Raw genomic sequence first — 24,734 nt, 5'->3', positions numbered from 1 at the left:
TAAGGGTATTTCGTAAAGTATTCTTGTGGTCATCCTGTAGATTAAGCTGAGTTAAGAACCGCGTACAAAGTTGTTACCAAGTTTGAACTTGGCATAATGACATGTATTATATTTCCAGTATTACGTAAGACTAGAAATTCTTCTGTTTGCAAACATTCCATCTACAACGAGAAATTTCAGTTATTACACAAATACCTAATTTAGTTGAATAATCAACGACAAATTATTTGGTTTCGTACAAGGTGGGAATATGGATAATATTTTGATAGATAAGATCTAACTTTTAAGATTAAAATCAACAGGTGTTGTTGGATTATGATCTAAGCGTTCACTTCGCTTTCTATCGGTACATTTTTAGTGTTTTGTTTGGATTCTAATTGAACGAAAGAGAAAATTTCATTTTCACGAGACGTACCGTCGAGTGGGGGAAGACGGAATGTTTTTTTACTCTTTCGTTAATACCTCCAACTGCTAATGTTTAAGTTAGGCCGGATATTAGTTCAACAGGGGATTCTTTCAAAACATATTACAAAATATAAATGCAATCCCCTGCGTTTTTTCAAAATTTTTCTCTATCGTTCATATAACTCGTACTTTTGGTGTATATTATTGAGATTTCATCTTTGATCGGTTTGTTAACATGTTCACTAGTCTTCATGGACCGTTTTTTTGACATTTTACGTTTCTGTGCCTGAAAACCATTCTCCAAAGAAGAGGTCTACAGCATGTAGTAAAAAATGGGGCAGTTTAAATAAAATTAATTCACCATGGGAACTAAAATAGTTTTTATTTGGTAAATATTTAGCTTTATAAAATAAAATATCTATTCAAATACAAAAATTCAATACTTTTTTGGCATACATACAAAAATTTTAAATGAAACTTAAGAACAAAAAACTACAACACTTCACAATCTACAATTTCAGCGACAAATTTCTACATTGTTTCTTTTTTTAGAATTTTGATTATATAACAAACGTACAGTAACAAACATCTCATTTTTTAAATTAAAGCCTTTAGTTTCATTATTTCTGTAAATCCTCTTATTCTTCAGATACAGTATTTTCGTTACAATCGTCCTCATCTTCACTACCAACAGAAATTAAAAAAAATTCTGATACGCTAGCTTCTACCCAATTATTGGAGGTTTTGGATATAGAACTTAAGCTATTTAGATCAAAATCATATGTGGACACAGATTTACCTGGTGGAACATAAATTTTCTTTTGCCTTTATGGCTTCACATTCAGCACATTTTCAGTCAGGGTGTTTTTCTCAATGAATTGAATACTTTGATTTCTTTTATCCAAAAGCTTGGATATGCTCGTTTCAGCGTGGAAATTGCGATTTCGGTAGCACCCCATGAATTGTTTCTTTCTACGCTATAAAAATTGGGCGTCATGCCTGTTTAAATGGTCCAAATACACAGACATCTAATGGTTAACATATAGATGTGGTATTCGGAGGAAAAAATCCGAAGTTGATATTTTCTTCTCTCTTCTTTACAGCTTCATATGATAAGTGACTGGCACAATGATCCCCTATCTAAATCTTCTTTCCTTTCTGTTTTTTCAAATATGGTGAAGGCACTTTAATGAACCAATCTTCAAGGATATCTCCATCAAACCATCATGAAGAAGACAGGATACAAATCCTTGTAAATCACATATGGTGCTAACAATTGACCATCTTCTGTAACGCAGAACACTTCCTGACGTAGATGCCCTTCTTATTAAATCCTTTTGCTTTCCTGGGTTATCGGTTATGTTAGTTTCATCGAAATTTATTGTGGTTTTCGGAGATACGCCTTCAAATATTCTCAAAATACTTCACAATCGTTTCTGTTGTTACTTGTGCCCTTGAGCGTTTTATGTTTTCTGATAATCTCCTTGCTATTTTCGGATTTCTTACCAAAAAAGCTAAATTCCAATCTTCTCCAAACAGATTGTTCTGAAATACAGGAATCCAAATGAGACGGCAGTAAATGAAGCATTTACAATACTTTTTTCTTTAATCTACTACTTAAGACAGCGGCAGCTCCAATTTGTCTCTGTTCATCCTAAGGTATTCATTGTATAACGTAGTTTTGGGAACCCCAAACGTGTCTGCTGCTTGTTGGAACGATAGTTGCCTTGTATAACACCTTCAAGGGCTCTTTCTATGTTTTCGGTTGAATAATTTCGATCATACAGGGTGTCAATCTTGTGAATATTTCAGCATTTTTTTAGAACTGGCGATGTTTTTGCCAAGTTGTTTGAATCACATGAAAGTTGAGGTTATAGGTATGTATTAATATAATACCCACTTACTAATTTCATAAAAAGAAAATTTGACATCTAGCGTCAAGTTTTAGGATGACATTAATAGAGAAATTTAGTCAAAAAACAAGGTTGTCATCCCTAATAAGTCTTAAATTCAAAAATGTTACACCGGCGGTCCATATAACCTGACTATTCCACATTTCCCCATTTGACGTTACTTAACAAAACTTTCTACTTTACAAATAACGTACATTTTCTGAAAAATAGTTACAGTTATTATTTGTTCGTGAATAAACAATCTTTACGAATGTCTTGAAAAACTAGAACCATTCAAATTCTTTTTGGAAATAGACATAAAAGACAAGATTGGCGTTTAAATCAATGCATTTATATGATATAATTAGAAGAAGAGCTTATATAAATAGCGAAAAATTTCTTAGTGTAGCTATTATTATGGTTAGAAATCATACGTAAAATCACAAAAAGTGAGAACACCCACGATATATTCAAAACTTGACATTAAATGAAAGTTTCCTATGTCAAAATTTTAGGCTTATCAATAATACAAAATTCTCGATTCCATTTTTATGATTGTTAAGAAATGTCTGATATTCGTTTATGGTGAAGAGTCCTGTAAACAAAAATGAGTGAAAATCAAGTCCCTAAGTAGTCCTTTTACTTTCCAGTTTGAAATTTATGTACCTGCGAAACGGTTTGACCAACAGTTGTTTTTGTAATTATTTTAACTGCTTCAAAATTTATTTTTACGATTGTCTAGAAAAAAATCCCACCTTTTGTGAAGAGTGTGTTTTAAATTATCTCTAGACTTCTTGGTTAAGCTAGTATCCTTTGTTTTTAATCTTTTGGTAAACTACATAATATAATAGTGAGATTCTACCAAAAAAATCACATCGTTCGTATATATATATATATATATATATATATATATATATATATATATATATATATATATATATATATATATATATTATTAATTCTCAAAAAAATATATATAAAAATTTGTGTGGAATAAAAAAATGTTATAAATGATATAAAGCTGTTTAAAAAAGACCACAAAAACGTGTTTGATTATACCTTATCCTCCGATTTGTATAAATTCAGAGGACTACATTATTTATTATCAAAATAAACGAAGCTTGCTTGGTAACAAAATTAGTAAGCAAACATTACACCGCAATTAAGCTAATATTTTAATTAAAAGTTTTACCTCATTGTTCCCAATGATACAATTGTTGAACAAGAGTTTGTAATGGGTGAAAAAGTATTCCTATATTCCAAGAAACGAAATTACTGAACATTCAAGTAAAATCGAAATTGAAACTTTACTAGAATTTGCATTTCTCCAATTGCAATGAAGTTGTTAGACGATGCTAACTTTCAAATTAAAAATTCTAGACAGTTCACTCAATAAACAAACGCCATCAAATTAGATTACGTAATCTCATGACAAAAAACCCTCACTGATTGTTTCTTCGAAGTCGTATTATATAGACAATCAAAAATTGACTTTGAACATCGATTGCGTATTGGAAGGATATGGATATTATAGGTAATAATAATAGGCAATAAACTAGTCTCGCGTCCGTAGACATATTTTACCACTGATGTCGTTTATAATCAGAAAAAACAAAATAAGGCCTAGTACTGATCCTTGGGGCGCTCCACATTCTATTAGCTTGCAAGATAAATATCGTTTTATCAACCCTTACAATCTGACTTCTGTTGGTAAGGTATGACTTCCCCTGAAACCGTAGTAGTACAATTTGTTAATTAAAATATTTAGTTAGGAGCAGCATCTTGCAAAGGAGGAAAACTGAAAAAGTGTATCTATAAATAGCAAATGTTCATCAAGATTCACCAAAATAGTGTTAGCAAGTGGAAATGATTTTAGCAGATATAGAATGGTGTTGGTTAAAAAATTTACTTGACTTGTGTAGTTGAGAAATATACAGAATTTAGAATATCAACTACTCACAAGTTAATTCATTTCGAAGCTTATTCACAGTACATTTAATTATAAAATAACATTTTTGACAGTGCATTTTTATTAAACAATAATGTCTGAGTCCGAATATTATATTAACTAAATTTATAAAAATGTTGATGTGGACGTTACATGTGTATTACTTTCCATATATTATATATTTTATGTACAATTTTCGATGGATTGGATAGATGGATTGAAAAATAAGAATTTAATTTACTATTCTACTAAAATAATTTCTGGCGCCACCTTAATTTGATCGCTTTCAAGAGACTTTTCGTTACACTTAGATGGTTAACTCTACATTCTATATGGAAGAACAACTACTCCTAGTAGATATGTAACCAGTAATACAAAAAAATTGACTATGTACCAGAATATTTCTATTTTTTTTTTTAAATAATTATAATCAAAACAACGTTTGAATCAAAATCAATATTATGCTATTAGACTAACAATGTTGAACGATATTATATAACAATAAATTCTTTCAAATCTATTGTACCTTTTATCAGATAGGTAATAAAAAAACTATAAATCATGGCATGTGTTTTAGAACTTCTTCCTACTAGTTATGTAACCAGAAATACCAAAATATTTAAATCAATTTGTTTTAAATCATTAAAATGGAATCGATATTTAACATGTATCAAAGTTTAGTATGTTACTATAATAATCAGATTAAAGAATATAACATTTTCAAATACTTCCACTGATTATTTTCTTGTAATTAGAAAACTCAAAATACACTATTAAGCACCACCTGCTCGGTGGATTCAAAATCATTTCTAATAGCTATGCAACCAACCATGTGGTACTTATAAATGTATCATCTACAAGTCAAAATAAATTACTTCATTTTTATCAGATATTTCACCCAAAATTTCTCGTTAGCTATAATAAATAGAAATAAAGCTATCAATTAATTTCTAATGGATCTGATAATTGTTGACATATATATACCCCCTTTTTTTATGAAAATGAATTCAAGAAAACAAAAATTTCTTTGTAACTTAACTTTTCTTTAAGAGTAAAGCACATTTTTTAGACCCTATATGTTGCCAAAAATTGTTGTATATAAAGCCTGATTCATACATGTGGATCGAATGTTTGTTTTTATTATAAAAGGACCTATCCCTTACGTCATTGGGTAGTGAAAGCATGATATTAGATAAAACAACGTGAAGACAAAGGAGAATTTGGCAATAATAACAAACAATGGCCGTAGGAATCTGAAGATTGGGTTATTGGAATAACCCAAAATTGTTAATAACGATATAGTAAAAATGGCTTATTCGCGGATTTGTGAATTTTCTACATAAATTTTATCTTTTATACTTAAAATAAAATTAATAGAACGATATTTGAAAATAAATAAATCGTCCAGAATCCATACACGCCGTTTTGAGATATGATTTTGTGGCTAGTGCAAGATTTCTTGCCCGAATTTTACTCTTTCTAGAAATGCTCGATAGGATTTAAGTTCGGTCAACGCACTAGCTAATTCATAGTGGAAATTTCGACATTTTGCCATACCTATAGAATCATTAGGATGGCACTTGCATAGGGGATGACATGATCCCTCAAAATTTCTTCTATGTATCAATTCGCCTCGTTAATATCCCCAGTTCCAATGACCACAAACTAGATTTTTGCTTTCTTTGAAATGCCCGTCCAAATAATTCAGGAACCTACTTCAAAAGCGACGTTTTCGTTTATGCAGCACTGCGCGAATCTTTCTCAAGGACTTCTCTACATTCGTCTTGTTCTATCGCTACCATGTAGGTACATTCTACTTTCGTCTGAGAAGAGAACGGAACCCCATTGCTCATCAATCCAACTAACGTGCCAAATTGTAGACGGACCGTTCGGTGGGCTGTGGATAATTTGGGGCTAGTTTTTGCCCTTTTTGGCTCAAAGTTAGCTGCCTTAAGTCTTCTTCTGACTGAGCAGCCGCCACTCATAGCAAACTCCTAACGTTTTTCTGAGCTCTCATTGAACTTAAACGCCATGTGCTGACAATGAATCGGTCATCTTTCTGGGATATGCAACTTTTTCGTCCGGAATCGCGTCTTTCAGTCTCTTGGTAATCGCGGTAATCTCTGGAAACAGCAGACTGACTCATGTTCAGCGCACTGGCAACTTCTCGTTGACTCTGGCCTTGTCGCAATAGAAGAACAGCTTTTTCCTTTGTTGTGTTCAGGTAAATTCTTGATTATTTTTTACGGAGATGTGTATTGGTTGACATTTGATGGCTAACTGATAGTGGCGGATCAGGTAGATAACCTTTTATTAGGAGCATTTATATAAACTCCTGGACGAAATTAACGCTCCACTCTTATTTTTCTCAATATTCCTTATTAATTGATAACTTACTGAACGACAAATAGACCATGGACCTTGTTTGACAGTGACAGTTATTATTTAAGTTAACTATAGTCTCACATAACCTTATTTTGACAGTAATTCGTATCAAACCTTGTTTAAGACTAAAACTGCGTTAACATTTTCTTAAAAATTGCTGATTAAAACAAGGTTTCTGTTAGGAGCAAGCTGTTGATTGTAATTGTTTTTATTATATCCATATTTGGAAGTTCATTTGGGAGTATATTAAGTGAAAAAATGAACTGCCAAAGAAATTTGTTAATGAAGGAGGTAGTACGAGCATCGACTCACCTAAATGAAGGATATCCAATGCGATATGTTGCTGGTTTGTTAGGAAAACATCATTCCAGTATCAGTCGCATAGTGAGGCGATATATTGAAACGGGTTCGTACCATCGAAGACCAGAACAAGAGCGAAAACGTTGCACAAATCAAATCGATGATCGTTTTCTGAAACCTGCTCTCAGAAATAGGAGAGTCACCATCAATTTGCAAAAAAATGAATTATCATATGTTCAAAATATCGATAATCGTCTCGGTTAGAAGACGTTTACTGAAGCAGGGTTAAGCAACAGAAGACCAGCCAAAAAAGCCTTGCTTAACACAGAACAACAAGTTCAGATATTAAATTTCGTAAGACTACATCAAAATTAGACCATCTATGATTGGAAACTGGGTTCTGTTCTCCGATGAAACTAGAGCTAGTCTTAAAGCTCCAGATGAACGTGAGCGTGTTTAGCAAAGGCAAGGAGCAGGTTTACTAGCTGTAATATCTCTCCTATAGTGCCTTTAAAATGTTTTAGGGAGGAATTTGCTTCAATGCTCGTACGGAATTAATACCAATAGAGACGAGGTCTACAAATACCCAATATTACTTAGGCAACATTATTGTCGAACATGTAATGACTTTTGCTTCGTTTGTTGGGCCTAATTTTATATTCATGCAGGACAATGCTCTTCCCCACGTGGCTAGACAGGCCATTGGCTACTTACATGCAGTCAATATCATTTATTACCGTGGCCACCTAACACAAAATGAGGATTCGAAGTTATAGTCCCCTTGTGCTATTAAAGAATGGGATAATATTCTGTAAGCTTTCGTTGAGCATTTGATATGAAGCATGCTTCGACGCATGAATGTAGTGATAAGAAGTAGAGGACATCCTACGCAGTATTAGGGTTGATCCATAAGCATTTATTCTCTTTTACTGATAGCTTATTTATGCATTTCCAGTAAAAAGTAACTTTTATGGAAAAAAGGCAAATTGAGGGTATATTAAGATCATATTCGAATAAATTGTAGGTGTTCATCATTATTTTGATGTAACTTTGTTTTATTTTGTGTTTATATTGTAAATATTTAGATTAATTTAAATGGTGTGTTAATTTTGTCCAGTAGTTTATTTCATACTCATTGTATTGAATTTTTCATTTAAAGAACCTCTCGGAATTCCATCGGAATTATATTGGTAAAAAAAAGCTTCTATGAATTGTTAATTCAGTATATTATCTCTTTTGGGAATATTTGTGGTATGCCAAGTATAATATACAAACAACCGCAACTCTGTAGTATATCACAACCAATTCCCCACGTGCTAATAAGTAGAGCAAGTTATATATTAGAGCTAAGCGCAATTGTTCTGACTAAATCAAATCATGAATAAATGGAAGTGAATATTTTATTCACCCTCGTATAATTTATCGAAAAGAGAATTGTGGATATTTTTTAGTAAGCTTTTTATACCGGAAAAAATCGGCGACATAAAAAAGAATTAGAAATGTCATTTAACGTCAATACTCTTTGTTCTATTAGATTAGGCTAGACTTTGTTAGGTTAGGTTAGGTTAGATTAGGCTAGACTTTGTTAGGTTAGGTTAGGTTAGGTTAGGGGGAAGGAGTGCTGAAAATTTTTATATTGAACTGAATAAACATTCTATTCAAATCGTTACTTTAGAATATTTGGGGGAATTATTAAAAAGCCTAATTTCATTACTAACAGTTAAAATAAGAAATTACATACATTTATTTTAAGTATTCCATGAAACTGTCAGTTTCGACGAGTAGAAGATTCCATCTCTTATTATTCGAAATTGTGTATTCGCATCTCGAAATAAACATTTATAATGATGCTGGAAGTTTTATAGGCATTATTATATGAATGTTCCATGCTTGAATATCATAAAGTAGTTGTAAGTCTGCACCAAGAAGTTTACGTGATTCTTTTGAATATATGACTGCTTGACAACACTGTCAAGTATATTAGTTACATAGTATTCGGCTGAAAACTGGTTTGTTTTTTGTAGAAAGATTGTAAGAGTAAAACCACTAAAAACTTTCAGGCATAAAGTTATATCAAAAGTATTTCCAAAACAAATTTTCCAATTGGAAAATATGTATATCTACAGATTTATTTCATTGTTATAGTTTGGGAATTACGAGAGTTTTGAGTTGTAACGTGAATATATCAAATTTTTAATGGTGAACGTACTTAGGTTGTTTGTAGATACTTGATAAATTCATTTTGGTCAGAAGATGGAACTGAATTACAAACCTTTTCTATGACTTTCAACGTGGATTAAACCAACGGCAATGTGCTGATTAACTTTTGGTGATAAAACGATATTGGTCGCTGGTTTTATGAATCCAATTTAGCCACATCAAGATTTTCTTCAACATTTCTGGAGTCGTCACCTCAATTGGTCGACCACTGATGATGCTGTTCTTCGCAGGTCGTGCGGCCTCGCTTGAACTCTGCTACACTCTTCTGGTAGCTACACACTTCTAGTAGCTGGAACTTTTGTATCTCAGCTGGCCTAACTACTGAATGATTTTTTTAAGTAAATGAACAATTTTTCAATATAAGTGTTTGTAGGACTTATTTAAGGAAAATGCATGTCATTTCTGACATACCCTCCTCACATCTATGTTCATATTTTTCTCTAAATGAAAATTTGTTTATTTTTTAGAGAATCTGCTGTAACTTTGAGGAAATGTAATGAGGTTGTGATTAATCATAGATAAGTTAGCTAGTATATATAATAATATATTTTCTGTATTGATTTTGTAACTAGATTCTGTTTTTATGGAATAACAAAGTCCGTTCAGTTTTGGTAACAAAAAAACGATCCCAGGTGCGTTCAGCTTGTCTCGAATAAATGAAAAGCCATAGAATAAACGAGTGAAAACCAGCGGGATAGTCTTTTCATTTTATGACAAATGAAGGTATCTACAGTAAGAAATAAATTACACAATTTTATAGATACTTATGAATTGTGAAGGATTCGTAAAAATAAGAAAAATGTTGCGGGTTTGTGAACTTTAGAGTCACTGAATTAAATTTGGTACATTTTCTGTGATAAAATTACCTCTAGGGATTATTAAAAGCAGATTTCACTTTTAATACATTATTCATATACTCTGTACTTGATGACCGACAGGAAAAAACACAGTGGCTATAAAACAACAAGCCATTCGATCTGCTACATTTTCCATAAAATATTTTTTTTTATTGATTATTACTATTTTAAAGCAGCTTCTAAGCTTAGTTTTTTGAGCGTGGCCAATCAGATCATGGATAGATTTATTCTGGAAAAAATAACAGAAACTCTAAACGCAAGTCCCATGCTGAATTCAGAATCTTGGATTGACCATATTGCATACGAAGAAAAAATAGAGATGGATGGTTCAGGCACTGCGAAAGCAAACGCTATGCTATAATATAAAAGGATAAGAGACAAACAGACCTGTATGAACATGGAGAAAAATTGTAAAAGATAAACATGGAAAGAATCTACAGTAGTAGCCAAAAAGAGAAAGAAATAGACAGCTCTTGTCAACAAGTACCAAAGTACAAAATGATGCTACCAAGAGTAATTCACAATTTAGACTACAGTTGAGGACTGTAACCATACAGGCCTTCCTTAAATAAGTTCCGTTTCTTATATCTTATTTATATTATATTTAAGTTGTATTTAATTTCTAACTACCTTGTATTGGTTAAAACGAATTTTATGACTTTTTTCAATGAATATATTGTCGCTGAAGCTTTTTTTTTATTGTTTTACAGCAATTTTTATGAATTACGATAATCATGCTTTTCTTTAGTTTTGTTTAGTTTCATTGAAAATCTGATGAAGCCCAATTTACTATCTATTATTCACCACCTCTGAGTACTAGTTAGATATTTGTTAACTGAGGTCGGATACCACTTCCTGAAGAAGAACCTCTAGCCAATGACTCAAAGGTTACAAATATCTGATTAGTTGGGTGGTGTGTTAAATCAATATTAAAAGCATATTTATGGTTTTAGATTTAACAACCACATTCCAATCTTTGTCGCCTGTATTGTTTCATTTAAATTGATGTATAAAAGTTTTCCGCATAACAGTTTTTCTTATTTGATTAAACTATGAATTCTGAAAGTTATTTATTACTACGTCCTCTTAAAAACAAGACAAACAATATGAGATGTGATGAAATAAAAAGAGATCTGTCAGTGAATGTTCACTTCAGATTAACGAACATAGTTGAGCAGGAAAACAATCTGCTTTTCTTACGTTACTCTATTTTTCACTCCACCGACACTCGGAAAGGGTTTTGTTTTTGAATCAATCAAAACGTTGCCCTAAATAGTTCTTCCAGAACTTCAGAAACTAAATAACAAAATACGAGGATGGTCCCAGAAGTATCTAGCCTAACGAAGAATATTTTTTAAGAAAATATATTTATTTTTCAACTAAATTGAAAAATAAATAAATTTTAATTTTCTCTGAACGAGAGGCATGTAATCGGCAAGGGTTTTTTGTCCGATATTTGTTTGTGAAGACCGAAATGTTTTTAATTATTGTTGATTGTCTGTAGTATGATTATCATTTTTTCCTGTTAATAAATTTCTGTGCTTCTTCTCGAATGAAATGCTTATGAACGCACGCTGAAATTAGATGAATCTTAAATGAAGACACTATCACTAGCTTCATAAAATTGCACCAAATACCATAGCTAAGACACATAAAACGAATGAAAAATAATATTGAAGTTAATAGAATAACAGAATGGAAGCCCTTAGGTAACCGGCACAAAGGAAGACCAAAAAACCAATGGGAAAGTCAAGTAACAAATTATCTGAACAAAATGGAAGTTCGTGGATGGTGGAGTAATACCCAGACGGAAAAAAATAGCGTGAGAAGCCAAAACATGAGAGAAATATTAGGTTTAAAAAATTAATAGAGCGTGGATTCACTCACCACAAATTCAATATTCAGATTGACGTTGATAGAAATGTTTCTGTCAACGTCAATTTGAATATTGAATTTTGAAACTTATGAATTTAAAATTTTTACAATAATTACTACGATTCAAAACCACCGAAAATCTTAATAAATTATTATTTATAATAATAATAATAATAATGTATTCGAAAACTAGGAAAATATATTAAAGTTAGTCCACTTTGGGGTTTCATTGCCACGTACCCAATAAGAAACCTCTCTTTTATATATATATATATATATATATATATATATATATATATATATATTGAATAAACTAAATATATATATACTTAGATGGAAATTACGATTTTTCGAATATAATATTTAGTTAAAACTATAATTATATTTATTTTATCAACTGTTTCATAACTTCCGAACAGTCCCTCCTTATTTTGAAAGCTTCAATTGTTTTTTTATATGAGGGAGAAAAGGAGAAATTCACTTCCACATACCGCATCATGTCTATATATACGAATTATTGGGCAGGTTTTCACAATATTCTAGTGCGCGACGTGCTATGGCGAGTCCGCTGAAGCTGGAAAAGCAGGGTGACTTCAGTATTGGTTAAGGTCTTGTAGAGCGTACAGCATCAACCCTATAAAGTTCTCTAAAAATTACGCGATTTCGATGCAGTAATGGGTAAGTTTTTTTTTTCAATTTCATGTTCAATATTCTTGTGACATACTAAAATTATTGGAAGTTATTTTTTTTTTGGAAATATATAAAAGAAAAACAGAAGTTTTTATAACTTATAACACTAATGAGTTTTGTTTTACTTGTTGAAAATATTTATCGAAAATTACTTCTTTCCCTTCACGTTTATTTGCAAAATGTATTTTTTAAATAAGCTCAATTTCCAATTTGTTATTATCAATTGTAGCAATTATAGTATTTCAAATATTTACGTTTCGATAATTATGAAAACGAAAGTTGTTTATCTTGGCACCTTTTTGCAAACAACTTTGACCCTCAAAGACATCGGATGTCTGTTTCAGCATTTCCAAAACAATAATTCTCTGATATGATAAACGTATAGAATAAATTTTTATATAAACTAAGAATTGTTGTAGCTAATTTTTTGTTTACGATCATTTGGTTGACTATTCTTGTTATCTACTGCATTTTCCTATTATTTCAACTCTATTTTAGATCCTGAAAATTATCGCTAAAATTCATATGGTATCTTCTCACTCATCCATACAAAATTTCCCTCGATAAAAAAGTAAATGAAATCTTCTCATCTATCTTTTTGTGATATAATCTGTCGTGCAGACTATTACATTATTTGCTTACCTTCCTGTATATTCGTATCGATATAAGTATGAATTTACTTTAGTTATGGTGCTCATATATCATTTTATACAAAATAAGAATCAAATAATTCTCAATGCTACTCAGATTTTGAGTTTCTATTTAATATCTATAGGTTTGAACAAACGATAATATTGGGCAGGTAGAAAAAATCATTTTGAACATTTATCATTTTCGATATATTCGTCGTTGTGTTTTATTTTTGAAATTTCATTAGAAAAATTGAGTTTTTAGAACAAGTATGCGATTAAGAAGTTTAAAATTTCGAATGTTCAATTATAAAATTGTTACCAAGGAAGTAGTAAGCGAGAGCAATTTTTTTCGATGTTATAGATGTAGAAAATACTAAAGAAACAAAAGAAATTATTTGACACAACAATGCTGGTTGTGTGTTTATACTACGTATACGCTTTCCTTCGCATACAGTTTTCGAGGTAATGGATTAGATTTTCCAGGAAATAACACTTTTTGCTGAGATCGTTGAACATATTTGAAAGCGTTAACCAAAAATGTTTTAAAATGCATTTGAAGTTTCCAATTTGATCATTATTGAAATGAACAATTTTCAGCCTCAGTTATCTTAAAAATTATATTAATATTTAAATTCAATTTTAATGCGTACTTTATCAGAAACTCACGTTTTTCTAATAATTTCTATGAAATTAATTTTGTTATACTTCTTAACTAATCTAAATAACTTTATACAAAATTAATTATGATAAAAAATCAAAATAAAGAGTTGGAGATTTCGAAGATTTACTTTGAATTAAGCTGCAAAGTAACAAAAAATGAAACGAATTATCAAACACTATGTTCGAAATTAAAATAGATTTTTATAAGTCATGTTTGTTTTATCCAAGACGTAGTTGAAAGCAATTGAGTTGGTAAATATATTTTTAGATATAGTACAAAGGAAAGTTTGGTTAAATACGAAGCAAAGTTTTTTCCTGAATCCAACGTTTTCACACTACAACAAAAAAATTCAAAATTGACTTCTCCATCTTATAATTGATGTTATTTCAATCTGCTGCTGGAGGTAAAAAATAAATATTTTGAATCGAAAATATTACACTGTTTTTGGAACAAAAAAAGATAAGTTTTCATTATTTCATTTATGCTGAAGAAGCAATCAATAAGCTACAAATAGCTATTCACCCTATATATGACTGAACGAAGGGTTGGAAAATTAAACTATATATAGATCATATTCCAAACACAGCAAAATAGTTTGGTATTAACCAGTTGGTTACCAAACTTCGATGAAAAATGAAAAAAAAAAAAGATAACTCGGTCTAAAATATAGAAAAATATATTGTCTAATTGGTAGAAACTCCACTTGGTAAGCAAGCAGCTTAGTAACAATCTAAATATTTGGAAACAAAGCACTAAGGAACATAGTAGATGCTTATTGGTATATTCGCAAACCTGGAATGTTCACTAGATCATCAAGAAATTAGCCAAGGCTATCCAGCACATTGACAATACTGGGTTAGAAAGAAGACTCAAGAAAATCAAATCCTTTTAGTTAGTTTAGTGTTTTTAGTGCAAAAGCAGAGTTTGTGTGTGAACGTTGAAGTTTAGTGCAATCTACAGGATCTAAGGAACGCTGATGGGTATAGTTTCAAACTCTATTAAATTGATAAAGTTAGAATTAAAAGGTTTATTCGTCACCAAAATATGAATAAGATCAAAAACGAAGTCATTTCACAAAAATTTCCCTATTTAACTTTTTTCCGAGATTTGTGGTTATACTGCAAATCGAAATAACTAATTTTTACGGTTAAAAACTCCCCTCCTATATCTTCCCTCGACCTAAGATCGCCCATAAATTATTTTTCCTTTCATTTTTGTTATATTCTCTTCCTTTTCCAATGGATTTCGTCCTACCATTTTTTCATTTTTTACCATTCTCCAAGGCTATAGCCCTACTCTATAATATAAAAAAAAACAAATAATACTTCTGTTTATTCCTCCACAAGTATTCAAATTATCAATGGGTGTGTTAAATACTTTGTGAGAGATATTTTGCGGCACGAATTTTGTCTTTCTTACATCCCTATTTGTCGTTTATTATGGTGCAATAACTTCACTATTGTATTAAATTGAGTTCTGTATGTAATATTTTGGATAAATATCTCAAAAAAATGTTTATTTGATAAAGGTGTAGCAGCAATACACTATTACTTGCAATGTTTATAAAATTTCATGCTAATAAACATGTGGAATGAATACATTGATTGTTTGCACGAGTTGGAGATTGAGAACATTTCAGATAAATTGAATAAGGCGATTATTTATTATTTTGTTTACCTACACTATTAATTTCACATAATTTATAAAATTCTCTCATATAATCCCTAAAATTTACCTTAGCAGGGAGATCATTAAAAATTAGTTTTCTTTTGAAGAATATTCTATGCATAAAAAATGTTTGTCCTTTTATATTGAAAGTTCAAACTAAATCTAAATTGAACTAATTTGAAATTTAAAACTACTTTCTTTATTTATGCGATGGTGAGTTTAATTGATTTTTGACTAAAAGCCAATTTTACATGTGAAATTTAAGCCTCAAACGTCGGTTTAAACTACAGATATCGTTTTTTTTACGTTTACATAAAAAACTTCGGTTTAAACATTACCGGTGGTAGTTTAAACCTCAGTTCAGAGGATCTGAATCTAACTTGTTGAATTATTGAAGATTTGAATTTTATCGATAAACTCGACAATGATGATAAAGAAATTATCAACATTATCGACGGGCCGAGAAAATTAAAGTTATTCGTTCTAGAGTTATCCTTTGAATTGTCCCACATTTTTCAAATTTTTTATTGTTCTATCGAAACAAGGACCGTTTTGTTATTTTCATAAGGTGATCCAAAAGTACTATTCATAGATATTGCGCGATTTTTTTTGTTCTTTATTTTTTAAACAATTCAACTATAAAACATATATTGGGAAATTTTCATTATATTTCCGCCCTAATGACAACTGGCAGAAAAAGGTCTGTACTCGTACAGGAACTGGGATTTGTAAAACAGAGCAATTTTGTTTCTTCTTGGCTTAAACTTTAGTTCAATCTCCAGTTTTACCTTAGGTTGTAAAATTGGCCTTAAATAAGTAAGACAAATATCCCGCTACATCTTAATCGCTCTTTAATACACATTTATACGGGTGTTTCTGGTTAGTAAAATTGTCAGCGTCTTCAGCAACAAATTTATATTTCTAGAATACCACAGTTCATTTAATTAAGGCCTGGTTTATCAATTATTATTAAAAATTGGTATTGGTATTTCAACTGACAGATAAACCGGTTAACTGGAAGATAGCCCGTAGAACAGCAATTTGATGATTGGCATCTGAATCTAAATATTGTTTTGTGAAATATATTTCGTTTCCGGTCAACGTGAGCTTTGGCAATTTTTACTAGTTTCTTGTGAGGAAATTTATTTAAAAGAAATGCAAAATGCTAACACTGAGAAGCGAGGCAGCAATTTTGCTCTCGGAAAATTTACAGATGAGATTTGCTATCAAGCAGAAGAATATAATAGAAAATAAAAAAACTGATCGAATCTAGCATGAAAATCGTGTTCATTATATTTCTCAATATCATTCACTCTGTACCTTACTACTTAAGGCCTTCTTTCGTGCTGAAGCAATTCCAAAAGATCAAAATACTCATCATTATCCAATGAGTAACCAACAAAATCCACCCATATCAAAATAAAAAATATTGATTAATGAACAAGAGTTTGAATGAAATTGTTTATTGGTCTTTGGAAAGAATACGCAGCCAATCAAGTCTGTTATATCTATTTATCACTATTACCGACATTTCTTATAAACCAGTGTAGAACTTGTGTAGAAAATATAGAAGAAAAATCCAGTGGAACATTGCAGCTGATAAACGTGCCCTAATCCGCCGATCGCAGACTCAAGCAAAAGAAATGTGCACAATTTTCAGGTCACTGCTGCCGACCTGCTCTTTGTAGTGCTTAAATGAAAATGCCGCTGCTTGTGAAATCAGATTTGTGCTTCATTTTCTAATCAGTGATTTTTTAAGAGGTATAAGATCTAATTTTGATAAAAACCACAAAAAATATGAAAAAATTGATGAAACCTTTATTGGAATCGATAGAACGATCAGTATAATTTAATGTTTGAAGATAATTTGATGCAAACGTTGGCCGCGGCTCCGCTTTAGATAGCTTCAATTCTTGCACCAGCCGTATCTTATAAGGTTTTAGACCTAATTCATTTTTCAAAATTTGGAGTAACAAAGGCCCAATTGCTGCGATCGGCGGCGAATCGACATTTTACGATCATCAGTAATACAGCCGCAATATTTTCTTCGGTCCTCACTGTACGTTTGCTTGATAGTTGTTTAAAGTTTAAAACTTCCGAATAGTTCCCTCAGTAGGCCACCAAACTGCCCATGAAATGAAAGAAGTGAGAGATGCACTAACCGAGCATGAATTTTGATAGTAAAATTCAAAATTTTGCTAGCATTGTTCGTTCGTAAGTCGATTTATGATTAAATTAAAGACCAAACTGAACGAGTTTGACAATGACACAAGACACGATTCACGCGAGATCTGTCAAAAACAGTGTTGTCAAAAAGATACCAGCAAAAATCACTTTTTATATACAATAAAAATGAAAATATCGTAGAGGTTTATTAACAAAATACTATGAGTATTCAATGATCAGAGGATTGGTACGACAGTTTAAAGAAGGAAAAGGTGCACAATGAAGAACGATGTTGACGCTCGTCTTTGGTTACTGATGAACTGGTTAACGCAAGTTAAGAGAAGCTTAAGCACAATTAGGGCTCTTACTCTAGAATTGTTTCAAATCTCGATCGCTAATTCATGAAATTGTTTCTGGAAAACTGAAATTCACTCACGTAAATTACCCAACATTTTTGTGCATAGTTTGTGACACGCTACAGTGATTTTCTTCCTTGGATAGTCACGGGGGATGAAAATTGAGCATATTACAACACCAATAACTAAACGGTAATGATTTCTTACCAGGAAGCCAAATAAGCAAGGCACATATTCATTGCGAGATTTTTAAAAAATTTCGTCGAGGATTACTGTCAAAAAGTGTTTTATCAGTGATAATACTGACCACAAAAACTTTTACAGGACTTAATTGGGACATATTTAGACCTAAAATCTTTCCTTGGTGCATGATGAAAAGGTGAAAGAATATTTTGCCACATTATTGAAAACGAGTGAAGCAACCTTTTACGAAGAAGAAACTTGTGTCTATAACGTTATGTAGAAAATTAGTTCAACAGTTGTATATTTTTGTTCTATAAATATGTCTTTCTGTATCAACATGCTTCTTTATATAACCAGCAATATTTAGTTATAGTTGTTTTACGTGTTTTTCAAAAGCCGCGTCCCCACTGGACAAACAATGGACAAACATTGTTTGCCAAACATTTGTCGAAAATTTCAACAAACTTTTTTTTTGACAAACAATGTTCGCCGGTGTTTTTGGTGTGGACGCTATTCCAACAAACATTTCATGTATGGAAAGAAAAGGAAAATGGAAGGTTATTTTTGTTTGTCTAGAATGTTCTCGTCCTAGACCGAACATTGTTTGTCAGTGATTTCCCCTACCACCTGTATAATGGTTTTTCGGCGTAATTTTTGGATAAAAACTTTATTATTTGTATTTTTTTATTCAAAATATTCAGTGGAAAAGTTTGTGTGTGTGTGGTTTTTCCGCAAATGAGTAAAGAGTTTTGGAGCCAGGAGATTTTGATAACTTTAATTAACGTTTACGAAGGTAAGCCTTTATTGTGGGACCCTAATAATGATGATTTTAAAAACAAAACCAAAAGAAGAGTTGCATTGCAAAAGATTTAGGTGTAGATAATGTCGCCGAGATTAAAAGAAAGATTGAAACTCTTTTAGTGCAATATGAGGGTCACAGAAAAAAAGAAGCACTGGTGGAGATTAACTTATTTCAATTTTTTGACTGACAAATCAACACTCCGGGAAACTTTTTTCAGCGTTATATCAGTCCAATTGGAAAATAGCGACAGTCAAGTGGGATCGCCATCGATTAACACCTGCGTGAGATCGTCAGAAAAAAGCTCCACGAGTAGCATGCCGTCGACGAATTCTAATAAAAAGACTAGCAAGACGCAAGCTTCAGAAGAAGCTTACATGATAATGAAAGAGTGCTCTGAGGGACTGAACAAAGAGAGAGATGAAGAATCTGTTTATGGTGAAAACGTAGCCATCAGATTAAGGAAAATCTAAAAAAACTTTGTGTTTTAGAAAACAATATCGATAATTTATTATTTTAATATGAAATGGAGGAATATATTGACGTGTTCAGAGATTCACCGTTGACACAGTTTAGTTCACTATGTGGTTTCAAAATTGACTAACCTTTATGGTTCATATCAAATTATCAAATTACTATTTATCATTTCGGAATTCATCACCACTATATTCATAACGCCATCGACGAGAACGAGGTTCTTCCATTAAAATATAAGCTGCAGGCCAGACGACGGCGGCGGTACAAATCACTCATTCTTCGACACAACCTAACTGACTAAGTTTTCATGCCGAATCGCAATTGTTTGGTGAAAATGTTTGTTGAAAATATTTGTCAAACAATTGTTCGTTGAAATAAGAAATAAGGAGACGCACCTTAAGTGTAATTTTTTTAAGTAACAAATCCAGTCTCCAGGAAATATTCGAGATATATTTGTTTGCAGTCCCGCAATTATTAAATACTTGAATACTTCGAAAAGAAATTTCAACAAATGCTGCTTTATTAATTACGAAGTCAGAAAAATTATAATTGTTTTATCGAATACGGTCTTGTCGGAATGACAATAAAATTATTTCAAAATACTTTATTTTCTTTCAAACTTGAAATCGTGACTATCTAAAAATTAAAAGCCTCTTCTCGTTCACGTTTTTCAGAAGTTTCTACTGTTCAAAAACTTGATTGAACGCCACAGATTCGTCAAGTTATGTAGATCCTCATCAATCATCCAGAGGAACAGGCTTCGAGATGAATTATGCAGTTATTTATAGGCAGGCATGAACTTTATTCTTTTTTTAGAATTGTCTTGAATTTCGAATCATTCATATTCCAAATAATCATAAATACTTCAATGATATACATAAGTGAATACAAATTTATCTACGTGTATAATATACATGGTGTTTGTGAAATCTATCACATAATACAGAGTAATATCGCTTTTCATTTGTGAAAATTCCTACGCCTACATGTCTTATTCTACAGTACAGAGTACAATTGATTTACTTCATTTTAGTGTAATAAGTGTGAAATTAGTGCACATTCTTGGAAATAAAAGGAAGGAATATCCAGTTACCATACTGCGAAAGTTACGGGAAATAAGATTGAAAAACTCGGTGGCATTGAACTCCAGCTTTTAGTCCGGACTTCGCACCGCCAGATTACTATTTATTCGGATCCGGAGCATGTTGAAAATGCATCTAGTCCCAAAGAATGGTTTTACCAAGGTCTCAAACAGTTTGCTGAACATTGGATTGAAACTATAGAGTACGATGGGCTATTCTTTGAATATTGAGGCTTCTTTTTTTTTGATAAGGAAATTGAACATTCAATACGGTACAAATTTGTTTAAGCTGATACTACAACGTTTGCGCTAGCATTCGTGTTCCAACGTAGGGCTGACCATTGGAAGGAACTCTGAATGCAGTGATGCAACTATACGATGCGTCCAATTTGTGCGCCAACATTCACCTTCCAACGTAGAACTAAATATTGGACAAAGGTTGAAAACTTACCCAAAGAAATGGAAACGTGGCAAAAAGTAATAAACAGCATACACGCGCAAGAGGACGAGAAGTTTGTGTAGTTGTACAAAAATCGTTGGTTCCAACTTCGTTGCATTATTGGGTACTTCCTTGGAGATGGATAAAAAAACTTACTTTCACATTATGCGTCCAACCATACCACTGTCCAACGTTGGAAGCATTGGACGCATCGTTTGGTACCTGCTTTAGTTTGAACGCTATACGGTTTGAATTAAAAATTTTGTAAATTAATTCAAAACAGGTTATGTGAATACTTAGTTTGATTTGTTATTTTTTCTGGCGAATGTTTAGAAAACATTTCGTGGAAACTCGCATAACCATTATAATTTTTTTTCACTATCTGTAGTTCTTCTTCTTTGAATGTCCTCTTCTAACGCATACGCCAGCAAAGTAATTTCCGTTTCTGGCCCTTCTTACCGGCGTCTGAGAGTTTAAACCAGTTCCACTCCATGCTTCCAAAATACTACGATCCCATGATCGTACTTACGATGCCCCAAATACGTTATGTTTACAGCAATTAAGGGATCACATTAAAAGATCTTTGGAAGGCACTACGGCACTGAATGAACGTGAAAGCGATTTGCCAAGTAACAATTCGTTTTAGAAGACACGATCGGTACTTGGTTAGTAGCTGTACATTAATTAATTATCGCGAATTATTCCAAACGTATAAATTCACGTTGTACTCAGGCAACGAATTACGCTAACCCACATACAAGATTATAAGTATTTTATAAATGTCAGAGTTCTATCGTGTTCGGTTTTCGTCCAAATTATATCAGGTGGAAATCCTTTACTAAAGGAAATTGAGAAATATCGATGCAGACTATGAATTAGAATTTGAAGACAATGCGGAATACCTCCAGGAAATGGATTTTTCAAATATAGATCTAAAATATAATTGAAACATTTAATTTGAGTGAGTTCTTAAACGCAGGTTCTATAAAATCGATAATTCAGTAGACCTTTCTAATCTTAACTACTCAGGATGGCCTGTTCTTATCACGTTATTTTGAACTAAGCCTCGTGTCTGTTTTGTTTGTTCAAAATTTGACATTGTTATTTTTTTTATTTCAGTTTAACATGCCTTGACAGCGCTGATCATTGTCACACAAAAACAGTCACAAGATATATAAGTTGAATAAAGGACTGTTACAAAATCTATTACAATACGTAAATTATTTATATTTTCTCATATAGCTTGGTAGCTTCAAGAAACTATGATTTTCTTCATTTCCTTTGGGCAGTTAAATGTCTTCTTGAGGTTGGTTTTCATATCAAACTGCTGGTATGCGGTAGAGTATTCTCTTCAATCAGTGAGGATGTGCTTAACAGACACAGGAACGTAACAACTTTGGCAAACAGGACGACATCAAATAGCCGTGGTTGATGCGGAGTCTTCCTATTGCCACGGCTTCTCTCCAATTCAAAAAGTTTATGGAAAGGTGAGAAGTAGATGGGTGGATGTTATGTAATACTGTAGTACACTTGCTTCATATATCACGCCAAGAGTTTTGTGAAGTTAGCTTTCAGATCATTGGCAAGCTGAACTAGGATTTCAGGAGGACTGTTCGGCATGGCGATCTGCATATTCGTTTCCAGCGATTCCAGTGTGTTATGTGAAACATGATAAGATGGTTGTAATTGACTGTATGAAATCAGCTTTGGAGGCATCCGTATCCATATAGAAAATTAAGCCAAAGGATTTTTTATGTAGAATTTCCAAGAATGCTTTCTCTACAAGAACGCCAGGAAATTCGTGTTTATTATAAATGGTTAGTGAGGTATCTACTATGGGAATATTTTTGGTCCAAGAGGGAGAAGAAGACAAAGAAAGTGGAAAGATCAAAGAACGGTTGGTATTTTGGAGTAGAGGTGCGAGCACTTGAGGAATACAATTTACAATTGTTCGTGAGTTAGTAGGTAAGGACATGGTGGTAAGTAGCGATTGGACAGGAGATGGATTAGAAGATACTTTAGCAGCATATGACAGGAGAAGCGATTGTCGTCTTAAGGACAGTGTTGGCTTAATTAGCTTCAACATTGACACTAGCGGCGGGGCTTGAATGAAAGGCTCCAAAGCAAAGGCAAAGAGCGGTGTTGTGTACAGAGTTCAATAAGTCAGTTTTAGACTTGGAAGCGGACATATAGATAAAACAACCATAATCAAGTTTTGAGATTATGAGAGCTCTATAAACTCTTATCAGTATAGTTTCGTTGGAGCCCCTTTGAAGGAGGCTGAGGGTTTTAATTATGTTCAGCCCCAGACATTGTGATTTGAAGGATTGGTATGAAAGAGAGACTTTTTAACACTTAATATGGTACAGAAAGTATTGAGTTACATTAATTAAAATTTCAAAAATCGGTTTTGAAAGCTCTAAAAACAAAAGCATCGAATCAAAAATAATCATAGCAAAAACATGATTGGAGATTGAAATTACTTGAATTCGGAAATATGAACTTTTTGTGAAAATAAATAAGGCAAAAGTAAGAAATATTTTTTGGATCATTAAGTAGTAAGCGTGCAGTTAGTAGTTATTAAATGGAGGAAACGTTGAAAATGAAAAGCAGGATGAAATCGTCTTTAGGCAAATCGAATTTTTATATATTGTTCATAATTATACCTAAATTGTCTTTGCAAAGACAACATTGTTTGAAACAACTTCGTCAAAAGCATTTTTGATAGTCAGATAGAACAAGCTTCATTGATTGCTAATATGATTATTGGGAAATATATTTTTCGCAGTCAGAAAAAAATTATCAAATTTATCAAAAAAGGAAAATATCCAAATGGAATTCTAATTAATTATTGTGCGTAAAATGATATCTTTTAATCAATATAGAATATTAAGAACGAAAAAATAATTGGAAATGATTTGAGGTGTTCAGATATCTCGAAATTTAAATGAAAATTCTATAGCGGGATTAAAGATTCACTAACAAACAAGCAACGAAGCAAAATGAAGAAAAGAATGTAATAAAAAGTTATTCCAGGAAAAATAACTGCGAATAAACATTTGTCACCAAGGGGTATTTTCTGTCCTTGCTGGAATATATGCAACTTATTAATGATTCAAAACACGTCTTGGGTCAAAGATAAACTGTCGGAATGAAATGAAAGGAATAATCGTGGACAATGTTCAAGTCTTCTGCGGCTAGTTCATATCACTAAATTGAAATAATTTATGTTGTGAATAACCACATAAGCCGAAATCGTTTTTGAACAAATTTCTAAAATTATTTATGAGGAAAAGTTGACGTTGAAATAGAATAATTAACAAGGTATGAAATAAAAATAGAATCCTTAACACACTATTTACTTCTCTATTCATTGATCCCGCTATACAATAGAATCTTTTATCAAATACATCGACAATAGCGCTGTCAGTGTTTCTATTCGGCTCCCTCTTCCACTTTTTGCAAGCCTACTTGTTTTAGAGTTCCCTTCCACTTCATAGTGTCAAGATTCAACACTGTATCACGAATCCAGCTCATTACCAATTTTGATTTAGTTATTTTTGAAGCTATTGCTTCTAAGTGAGCTTAGCTATCTGTTTAGTTGCTGTTCATCTCTTTCTCTTATCAGTCTGGAAAGTTTCTTCAGTAATTTTCAAATAATTTCCAACCTCGTGTTTATTGTGAGCGGGACAAATATATT

The 24,734-nt window shown here is 32.0% G+C and overlaps 1 protein-coding gene across 1 annotated transcript in view; it reads left to right on the top strand.

Annotated features, from left to right (window-relative positions):
* The first annotated feature begins 12,477 nt into the window (after positions 1 to 12,477).
* Positions 12,478 to 24,734, top strand: part of LOC130892657 (Kv channel-interacting protein 2-like) — an 84,193-nt gene continuing 71,936 nt past the window's right edge. Inside the window, exon 1 of the mRNA XM_057798179.1 lies at positions 12,478 to 12,560. Coding sequence (XP_057654162.1) covers positions 12,557 to 12,560 — 4 coding nt within the window. The 5' untranslated portion in view covers positions 12,478 to 12,556. The remainder of the gene's footprint in view (positions 12,561 to 24,734) is intronic.

This window comes from Diorhabda carinulata, chromosome 1 (genome assembly GCF_026250575.1).
Source record: "Diorhabda carinulata isolate Delta chromosome 1, icDioCari1.1, whole genome shotgun sequence".
Lineage (NCBI taxonomy): Eukaryota > Metazoa > Arthropoda > Insecta > Coleoptera > Chrysomelidae > Diorhabda > Diorhabda carinulata.
The sequence above is the reverse complement of the archived record's forward strand: the minus strand, read 5'-3'. Positions and strand labels throughout refer to the sequence as shown.